Source organism: Ruditapes philippinarum, unplaced genomic scaffold (assembly GCF_026571515.1).
Source record: "Ruditapes philippinarum isolate M1 unplaced genomic scaffold, ASM2657151v2 ctg1723_1_1_1_1, whole genome shotgun sequence".
In the NCBI taxonomy this organism is placed as follows: domain Eukaryota; kingdom Metazoa; phylum Mollusca; class Bivalvia; order Venerida; family Veneridae; genus Ruditapes; species Ruditapes philippinarum.
Genome location: NW_026862113.1, coordinates 280394 through 291657, shown reverse-complemented (window position 1 = coordinate 291657; position 11264 = coordinate 280394). Strand labels below are relative to the sequence as shown.

Here is an 11264-nt window from a genome sequence, read left to right as displayed (position 1 = left end):
TTCATTCTGTATATTTTCTATCACACAAGTCTAAGGACTTTGATGGTAGTCGTTCAGAAAGACTGTTTTTGCTGTTGCCATCCTACAACAACAGCAAAAATGGAAAAATGGGAATCCCTAAAGAACGCCCAACACGGCAAAATAAACAAAAATGTTGCGACTTCGGTTTGATTGAGACTGTTATTCCTGAATATGGGTATTGAGGCTGAGGGGAAGCCTTTTAGGGTTGAGACATCAGTATTTCAGTCACCGTTTCACCCTGCGATCGTAAGATGCGCCTTAATAGGTCCGAATTGATAAAGTCTATGCATCTCTTTGCTCCAGTTGGCGAGGTGGTTTTGATCCGTGGTGACGCATAAACTTTGTAACAGCTGAAGTTAGCCAAAACCATCTTTCCTGCTTCGGCGCCAAATGACCTAAACTGTGTCGATGCGCCTTTAAACCAACCAAACGTGCCCATCGGCAGTCCAGTGTAAGGTCATAAGGTAAGCGACAACAGTTTTTCTGAACTTTCTGGAGCAGTGTCCTGCTACTTTAATGTACCCAAATTACGTATAACATTATGTCACATGAATGCATGCGACGACATTACCGGCTGTAATCAGAGGTCAGGGCGGGTATATGCAGAATTAAGAATAATCATGACATGCATCTTCATTTTGCATCATTCACTTTTCATTGTTGCTTTTGTATCTTTAAAGACTGTGCAAAATGCAAAGACTGCTGTCAATAATGTGCAGATGTCTTTGACATAGCTACATGTATTATGTTTCGTTTTTATTTCTATATGTACAATAATAAAGTCGTTACATCTTTCATCTTTTTATTCATTTTAAATCTAAAATGATTTTACTACACAAAGCATACATTTAAAAATACAACAATCAAATATATATATATACATTGTATACAAATATAAAACGTGCCAAAATATTCTCGTTTCATTTGATGGAATTTTTATACACCTTATTTAAGAATTAAACAACAAAGATTTGACATCTCCATGATCTCTGGACTGTGAAAACAAGAGCCATTTGGACATGTACGTACATTGTAATTCAAACATTGAACAATGTCGACAGGTTCATTTGGTCAAATGAGGGCCTCCATGGTGGCCAGGTGATTGTCAATGACTTCAAACCACTTGACTCTCGCCAGAAACTTTGGATTTTTTCACGGTTAGCTTATGGTTGTTCTTTCTATTCATGTGCCCGCTTGTACCTGAAGCAATATACAAAGCAGCACCGGAGCTCTTCCGCCAACAGTTTATAAACTGGAAGGGTGCCACTTGGCTTATACCGTCTCGATGTGACTTAAAACCCAACAAAACAAAAAACAATTGCTCAAAATCTTAACAATATATAAGGGGTAAATTGATCTCTCAATGTTAGGAAAATAAGTATCATAGATTGACAAAAGAAATATACAAAATGCTGAGAGAAAAAAATGGTGATTCATTAATAATATGAACCAAAAATATAAACATGTACAATGTATATGAATACGTGCATAATATTATGCCACTGCCGTAGGAGAGTAAATAGCACCTGCCAAAAGAAAATGCTTAGTGCCTTTTTAGCCGATCTTTTCGTCAATTGCACTGCTAAACATTTTTATGATGATTTATATAAATGCAAATTTTTCACAAAATGACGCAACAATCACAACAACCACAACGAAAAGTGTTACTAAGAATTGCATTAACTTTCAAATTTCTAATGTTGTAATGGGTGTTTTTCTTTTTTATCTTTTGCAGATTCGTCCTTGAGCTATGTCAAAGTTCCAAATTTGATGTTTTAGGTTTTTGACCTCAGCAAATCTTCTTTAAACTGATAGATAACATATTCGATTTAAAAAATCTTCTGACCACTAAGTACTTATGACCAATAAATGTTGTATACCCTGATTGTTTTTCTATCACATGTGTCCAGATACCATTTGCAATGAGATTTACAATGAGTTTAATTATCATTATCATTTGTGTTTGTAATTAAAAAAATATGCCCTTAGATACTTCTAAAAATCAACAGCAACATTTTTCAATAGAATAAATCCCTTCCGTAGTATGACAAGAAAAATATCGTAAAAGCTAGAAACAGGAGACCAAACCAAAGCCGGCACCAGCGTTCCAACTTGAACGAGGACACAAATACTTTGGTCATCTTGAATTTATTTCTGTTGTCCCATACTGAATAGCCCTTCAGCCCATTGTCCGCAAGTCTGGCATCCTGAAATTCACAAAAATGAACAATATCATTCTTCAGACTGGTTTACTTTGTACAATAGATTCGCTAAGCTGTTGACAATATATTGAACTGTAAACAGTATAGAGTCTAGAAGGCGTGTCCGAGTGAACTTACATATACACGCAGATAGACTGATTAAATACAAAATGGCACAAAGTGTTCTTAATAACCCTTGCAGTAAAAGTACTAGTAATTGCCGCTTGTATTATTAGGTGTATGGAGCCGGTTTTGGCAAGGGACACGTACGTTCTTTTCGGTTTGCTAACATTCCGAATGACCAACTGAAGTAATATTGTGGCGATATTTTTAAAACTCCCCGATTAAAAGTAGATCTAACATTATTATCATTTTTTTTCTGAACAGAGTTCTATCGGATGATATACACATAAGACATTAAAAAAGAATGTTTTCCGTCTTGCAAAGAGTCTAAAGTGTGTGCTTTCTTAATCATTCCGACAAACGAGATACACAAGGTTCATGGACTTATTTTCGAAGGAATATTTGTTTTTGTGTAAATGAATTTTATGAATATAAACATTTATAGGAACTCCATCGAGTTTTTTGGACATGTCGGGTTTTGAAACATTTTCCCATGATTGGTGTAAAATTTGATGAAGGTCTGGGCTTATAACTTTTGTGCAAAGTTTCAGTTAATTCCATTATCCCGTTTTCTTCTTCAGAATAATCATTTTATTGCGCAAAATGACCAGAAAATGAAAAGCGTTTCGACGCCTTTCACTCAAATCAAGATAAGAATCTCACAGAAAAACGATTTTTAAATCAATTCCTAGTATATTTCTTTGCTGTTCTTTGCAGAGTTTTCTACTTGATATTTTTTAAAAAAATTATGTTTAAAGGATTGATGCCCTTTAAAGCCGCGGATAAAAAACAACTTCTGCAGAGCAACACCGTTTTGGAGACAAATATTTGGTTGTTGCTAAGAGAGAATTGGCTGTAGAGACGTTAAATTTATTGTGCAGTCTATGGCAAAAAATGATACTGTTTTTGAACAGCGGTTATTGCTCTACAGAGGCCGTTCTACAGAAGTAACTTTGCAGTAATTTTTCTATATCTCACTAAAATTCAAAAAGTCCACGAATATAAAAAATGTCGATACCGTGATCAAGATATTTGCAAGGTATGAATGTTAACAAATATAACTTGAGATAACTACTTTTGATTAGTGAAGAGTCTTTCGATGGTAGAGAGTCGTTATCTAATTTAACGTTAAAATTTGCCAGCAAAAAGCAAGAAACCGATATAAGGAATTTAACATTATATGACAATTAAAATGCTTGTTCATATTCTTTCGACAAAAGCGCCCATAGTTGCCATGTGACAACAGATGTCTGTACTTTTTATACATAAAAGACAACTCTGATACTATGGTTGAAAGTTTTTAGGACTATTATTATTACCGGGTGGAGGGTTGATATAGATAAAGCCCTCTCTCCAGTTCTTTTCGCTTCTCTTTCCTTTTCTTTCTCCTTTTCCTCTTCGTGTCTTGATTTAGATTTCTCTCGTCTGCGTACCACGTGAATTATGACGTAAAAAATAAACGACGCCCACGTGAAGATCATACAGCCACACATCCAGACATTTCCCGCAGTGTTATCCAAGTATTCCGGAAAAGCGACTTCGATTGAAATGTACTCTGTCATGACGGTCCACACAACGAGGGTGCCAAGTTTGATCCTCGCAGAGGCTTCATCCCTGTGTATCCAGAAACTAGACCATGCCATAAGAACAGCCATGAAGCTTGGTATGTATAAACGATAAAAAATGGATGGAAAATGCCTTTTTACATACAGTTTAACCTCCACACATGATTGTCTCATTCCTAGAAATAAATATTTCATTTGAACTCCAATTATACATGTATATCATAAGTGATTTTCTGCATCAAGTAAAAGACATTTTCTCAGCGTTTAATATAGCTTGTTTGAATATTTTCATAACTTGTGACCTTCCGAATGCAAGGATATGCATTAACTCCATTTCTCGAACTTTGCATTATCTAATGCTACATAACATTTGGTGGTTGTTTTGTACAATTTCGTCATTTTTCCCCGTCACACGAAAAACTAAACATGTTACAAACCGGTCAATATAATGTTCTATCTATTTAAACTCAGGATCTATCTCTCATATAAATTCAAATATACATTCACTTTAATTTTAAACATCTCCTATTCTTTTGGAGTTGCTAACAATCTTTTTTGAATAACTAAGTTATACATACCGCTCAAGTAATTCCATTCGCATGTACCATTTTCTTCACCAGTAATTTGAGATCCATCGCCTACTGCACCATACCGGAGTTGCATCGGTTCAATATTGGTCCAGTGCAATCGCACCTCGTCAATCAGGTGTGAATCTGAGAAAAAAAAGTTAAAGTTGTCGGACTCGTCTTGTCGTTGTGTCGCTAACGATGTACGCCAAACGGCGCGTTGTCGTGCGGAGTGTTGTCGCGATGTCACTTTGTCGCTCGGTTCAGATCGAAGGATTGGCTTATAAGCCGAGCGACAGGGCGACATCTCGTCGCACGACAACGCGCCTTTTGGCGTGCTTCGCTAAAAACAGGACGGCAAGACGACAGCGCTATCCACAACGCAACGCGCAATGTACCAAATCAGCCACCATACTTATCAGTTGTTTTAGTTTTTAATGCATACTTATGGATCAACTTCGAGCCACATCAGACACATTTTATGCTCCTATTGACTGATTTAGCACAATTTATACTAAGCTTGTCACAATTTTTTTCGTCGGGACAAACGTGGTTGACCTCACCCACAAAATCCACGAACTTTAATTCCCCCATGAATAAGAATGATTTCACAGTTCATTATAGATATTTATTTAGATCAATAAAAATATCACTATTTCTATAACGTTTTACACGTACGTGGTATCACTCGAGTTGTGCAAAGGAAATTTACATGCTCAATTCCTACATCTCTAGTTGAACAAGGAATCGTTGCTCGAAACCTAAAATATTAGAAAAGTACTGAATTTATTACAATTTTAGTTGGTATAAAACAAATTTAAAATAGTGCAATATTGGACCATTTTTTCTGATTTATGAACGAAAATTAGCATAGAAGCTAAGTTACATAAGCAGGCAGAAAGAAGACAGAAAACATGAAATCACTCGCTCAATGGAGTGGCGAAAAGCCGTGATAGCATGCTTTTTGAAGTACTAGTATTTATTTCATTTACATGCAGGGGCGTACGTGCTTAAGTGGTTAAGGTCGGTGACATCAAACCACTTGCCCCCCACCGCTATGAGTTCGAATCCTGACATGAACTTTGTTTCATGTGAAGAAGCTATCCAGCTAGCTTATGAAACGTCGGTGGTTTTACTCAAGTACCCAGTCGTGCCTGGAATAATGTACAGAAGGACACCTGAGGAATTCCTCCACCAGTAAAGCTGGAAAGTTGCCATATGACCTATACTGTGTTGGTGCGACTTAAATCCAACAAAAAATCATTTACAGCCCTTGTTTTCATAAATTATTATACCTTTTACTGCTACCAACTGCCCCACTTGATATGATTCTCAAGATCAATTTTCCAGGATCATTATTCAGCGTCCATTCAGGCTCCAGATAAAGATCAGGTTTCCATACTTTGTCGTGGAGAGTATTTACCAGCGTTTCATTCACTGTTCCTGGGTTTCTCGAATGTGTGTACTGTAGACGCTGATCGTCCCATGTTGACTGTATATGCACAATGACGTCAATACTCTACGTCAAGAAAATTATAATATGTTCTATCAATTTTACATATCATAATACTGCACGTTTGTAACGTCGTTTTTCATTGGATAATAGTGACGTTTATGTATGAACTGTATATGCACGGCTGCTATTTTCTTTGCTGTATTATAAATATGTTATAAAGATTTTTAACATGTTATATTGTTCTCTTTCAATCTAGAGCAAACCAGCCATCGTTCTAAGGGAACATTTCAAAACATGTACTAACTAAATAGCGTGTTTTTACCTCTCTTTATTGTTAATACATACTTCTATTAACTATCACAAATTACTTGAGGAATATGTAAAATGACACGATTCTGCTTTGTAAGACGTTTTAATTTATGCAAACGTTATAGACCCATTATGCCCCAGTGTTTAAAAAAAATCATGTACTTTTGTAGTATCTAAAAAGTTACTCATTGGCCAATTACCTAAACCAATTTTTTCATCTGTTGCTTTTTGGCAATGAGTACAGTTATAGTGAATAAGTATTTTGTTTAGAAGTCAAATAGCTACTTTGTTTACATTTGCTTCTTTTAAGATAAAACCCTTACTGAGAATTATTGAGTTTTGGTTTGTTGGGCTCAGGGCCAGATTAACAAAACTAACTCCATCATGACCCATTTCCAAGTAGTCCAGGTTTTTAATGTTTCTACAAATACATGTAATTTGATGACCTATCATTTTTTGGGATGTCTATATGAAAATTCCATGCTAGTCAGCCAACAGTATAGAGCCTGGCCAAACTGCCCAAATGTCTATGCTTGCCTTGCTCTATACTGGTGGCAAAGTTAATCATTTCCGGTTCAAGCGTCGTAAGAAGATATCGTTTTTAAACAAATTGTTAAGTCTCGCATAGGACTCGAACCCAAAAAGCTGAAGTACGTAGACTTTATATTTCTATCTTTATTCTTAATTCTCTATGCAGATATGTTAAAATAATGAGAAAGAAAAAATTTGCGTGTGCTTGAATAATAGTTTTAATTCATGTTAACAGTTTAATTTTATCTATTTTTTGACAGATAAATGACTAAAATTAGAACAAACCTGATGTTGTATTGGCTGGACATCTGTGATAACAACCCTAACATTTACATGCGTAGCACCATCTACATTGTAAAAGAACAAACAATATAATTATATTATTATCTACAAAACAATAAGTTCATTCAATAAACAAGTGTTAATATATCAATTTGACAGCATAGAATATGATAATACGTTCATGTACATTGCTTAGAGCGTGAATATAAATTATACAAAAAATGATATATATTGTAGATGTAAAGATACGTTAGGCCATTATAATAAAAGATTTGCTGTAAAGACTAAAAATATGAACAGATAAAACAGCTGTCGATTGATAAACATACCTATATATGTATGTTAATATTTCATGTCAGTCTATAGCAATTATATAATTCTAGCACTTTCACTACTAAATGGGTATAATGGAATGGATTTCCTTTGAATTTCAAACTACATTTATTTATTGTAATTTTAAAAGGTTTCACTATTAGACCTAGCCCGTTCTAGAAAGTAGTTCTTTTATGTTTTGAAGTGGCTCATTTCAAGTCATCCTTGGTAAGACTGAATACATTTTAAGTATATTTTGTATAAATGTGGAGATGAAGTTTCATTTCTGAGTACTTTAAAGGTTGTTGTTCTTGTGTATCTTTGCAGGATTTCATTTCTTGGTGGAAGGTTTCAGGAAATACTATGCGCCAGAATACACCCCAGTTGTTATTTGGTTTATTTTATTGTGCTTACACAGAAAAAGTTAAAGGGCTAATGTATTATATTTTTGTGCTATATTTAGTTGGATACTTGTAGTATTGTTGTTGAAAGTTATAGCCAGCAAATGCCTGTTCGGGATATGCTGTTAGATGTAATGGATTTACTATAGGATACATAGTACGAAAATTCAGTAGGCCGTCTCCACATTTGACTAGCCAACAGTACAGGGTTTAGTAGCGCGTCCCGGTTGTATACAGACAAGCCTGAACTATGCCGACGGTATTGACCTGAATTTATAACGCTCGGGTGTTCCAAACGAGAACGGAATTGAGGTATTAGTCAATACAATGTAGTTTGCGAGGGGAAAAAGGTAAACACGACCGTTTTTCATGTAGTCGTGCTTAGTGCATCGGATTGATAACCCGGCCAGGGGTAGCGGGCTCGAGACACTGTGTCCACTGATCTCAGACATGTACTAGCATTTTTCTTTAAAATAGAGAAAATAAGAATCCCCGAAGGAAGCCCAACACGGCAAAATTGAACATGTTGCAGGCTCGTTTTGATTGAGCCTGTTCATGGACTCTTTAAAACACTGACTAAGAAATCACTTGTGAATGAATTGGTAATTACTGATAAGATATCCAGGAAAATAGTAGAGGTGGATTGATCGCTGAGAAATGACCAAATATGTGTTAAAATTGGTTTAACAGCAAAACAAACAATCGGATATATTTTGTGTTTTTGTGCCGCTACACGTACATAATACACGGTGCTAGCCTGCCACAATAGGTTACTATTATAACCTTTCATTTGAAGTTGTTGGCACAGTTTATTGAGAGACTGTCTCACTAAATCAGATAACAATTATCACAGAGTAATATTGATTTAGAGGTCATGCAAACTTTTACAGATTATTTTTTCCAGTCCCTGATAAAGTAAATTGATTTACGTTAATGAGGCTTTTCTCTTAAGTAAATAAGATGCTATCAGAATACGGAAATATAATTTTGTTTAATCCATTAGTCTCAGGTTAAAAGAAAATATGCCTTTACAACTTTCTTTTTTTTCTACTTCACAGGCCTGTTGCTTCTTTGCTTTTTCTCACAGAAATCCAAAAACGATATAATAGTCCATAAATTTAACTGAACTTCAGTCTACTTTATTTCGTAAATAGAGGCCTCCGGCCCAAAATACCCACACATGTATAAGTACAATATGATATACATCTATTGAATAAAAGTAGCTGCACAACATAAAATTAGAATAAATTTTTGAAGTTTTCAGCGAGTAAATACAAAAATACAGATAGTTTAAAAATGTTTTTTTTTCACTTTGTGAGTTCAACAGCGAATAAAAATCATTAATTTTGTTCCATTTGAATACCAGTTATATATAGATATAACTAGTTCAAATGTCATTATACTAAGAGCATTGAAAATAGGCATGAAATTCACAATTAGTAGCAGATACATACATTGTATATAATGTACATTAGTTTGGTAAAACAAACTGAACATATTCTTTCAAAGAAGTGGTACATTTTTGTCTCCCCATTTCAACGGGAACATCGAAACCTTGCAAGAGAAACGATATATTTCCCCGGAAAATCACAGTAAAGATAACGTTCAGGGTTAAGTTGACTCTTAATTTATAATAGTTACAACTTTAGATGCCCAACAAATTTGGCCAACCTTGTTTATGGACTTTAACACTTTGTAATATAAATGATTTACTAGTAATAGTTATATAGAAATTACCCGGATCAGAGGACTGAGGTCTGCTTGCATATTCATATACTGTATCTTGTAACAAGGCTTTCTCCAGTTCCTTAAAACTTAAAGAAAATACAGAATTATGTTTATTCATTTTAAACAGGGTTTTAATGCATTAATTTCCCCCAAAATATATTTTTGAAAAAGTAGGCATATTCAAAATCATTATCTTTCACCATCATCATCATCATCAACAACACCACCATCATCATCAACAACACAATCATCATCATCATCAACATCATCAACAACGTAAACAACACCATCATCATCATCATCATCAACACCACCATCATCATCATCAACAACACAATCATCATCATCATCAACACCATCAGCATCATCATCATATTATGCCTTTCTCCATAAAACAACAAACGAGATATACTGAATATAATGAACACTATCATAATTATTTTATATGACATTTTTTAATCTTATGTTTATTTGAAGACCTTATTCAAAATAAGATTTTGCATTGTTCGATGTTTTGGTTAAGTGTCTTTATAAGCTATCTTTGTTTTTATAAGCTATCTTTGTTAAAAAAGTGTTTATCATTATTATGATGATGATGATGATGATTATGGTGGTGATGATCATCATCATTGTAAATACAGCAACAACAACATTCTTAGTGCCATCATAATCATTAAAATCTACGATCGATCAATCAATCAATCAATAAATCAACCAACCAACCAACCATTCATTCATTCATTAAGTCAGTCAGTCAGTCAGTCAGTCAGTCAGCCAATCAATCAATCAATTTAATTAATCAGAAAGTCAGTCAGTTAGTATGTCAATGAATGAATCACTTAATCAATCAATCAAATTAATCGATCGATCGATTAATTGATTGATCCATCTCCCAATAAAGCAAACAATTATAAACAATTCTTTTTCATGGGAACGATCATATTTAAAAAAAACTACAAAAAAATGAGCTTAATCTGCATTAGTGAATATAAAACTGCATTAGTGAATAGGCTATCCTTATTGTATATGCATAACAGAAACCTTCTTAAATTAAAATAATTTTTAAAAAAAACTTCAAAATTGACCATATCAAAATCAGCAGTGCTTGACTGTTGAATGTACTACACATTTTATACATGCTTAACTGGATAATCGTTAAAAATACAAATATTTACAAAACGTTTTGGAACATGACTCTTTAGACAAATATATGCTTTGATAACTAAAGAAAACATGTAGAATAAATAATCGTTAAAATGCCTTTCCAAACTATTTGAGGTGTGAATATTATAAGAAATGAATAACCAAAAGTAACATATCAGTAAAAAAAAATCGAACAGCTTACCTTGTAAATGCAGCTGTCGCCAAATTACCATAGAGTATACAAAACACAAATACGAATCTTATTATGAACATTTTACTTTATATTACAGTCCAGGCTAAAATTTCTTAAATGTTGACCGTTTCCTTTTTTCTTATTTTTAAGAAATATGAAGAAACAAGTTATATGCGTACAGCAGAATACATCATGAAATACGCACGCTGTAAGTTAAAAGCAACACGAGGTCACTGTATCGTTGCGTTGTTTTCACAAATAGTTCAATTTTAAACATTTTTTAGTTTATTGACATGTCCTACACAATTTTGAAATACAAAGAGTACTGGGTTAACAAACTAACCCTTTATTATGGTAATACGATATAAAGCTCGTCTCGGATGAAAAACAAGGTCAAAAAGATTTATTTTTAAAAAAAATAGTCCGTGAAACT

At 34.1% G+C, this 11264-nt stretch overlaps 1 protein-coding gene across 1 annotated transcript; it reads right to left on the bottom strand.

Annotated features, from left to right (window-relative positions):
• Nucleotides 1–852: 852 nt before the first annotated feature.
• LOC132717979 (glycine receptor subunit alpha-2-like) lies at nt 853–11228 on the bottom strand. The gene is made up of 8 exons (XM_060701588.1): nt 10841–11228; nt 9505–9581; nt 7058–7119; nt 5772–5995; nt 5155–5237; nt 4489–4623; nt 3665–4086; nt 853–2228 (listed from the first exon to the last, which is right to left on the bottom strand). The coding sequence occupies exons 1-8, from the start codon at nt 10909–10911 to the stop codon at nt 2040–2042; spliced, it is 1263 nt and encodes a 420-aa protein (XP_060557571.1). The 5' UTR covers nt 10912–11228; the 3' UTR covers nt 853–2039.
• Between the last annotated feature and the right edge of the window lie 36 nt (nt 11229–11264).

Bases quoted from the DNA above. Each gene is read 5' to 3' on its own strand.
- LOC132717979 (XM_060701588.1), bottom strand. From the start codon at position 10,911: ATGTTCATAATAAGATTCGTATTTGTGTTTTGTATACTCTATGGTAAT. The intron at 7,120-9,504 runs GTAATTTCTATA...TTTACAATGTAG, and splicing joins ACCTCAGTCCTCTGATCCGG to ATGGTGCTACGCATGTAAAT. The intron at 5,238-5,771 runs GTATAATAATTT...CTAATATTTTAG, and splicing joins GCAGTTGGTAGCAGTAAAAG to GTTTCGAGCAACGATTCCTT.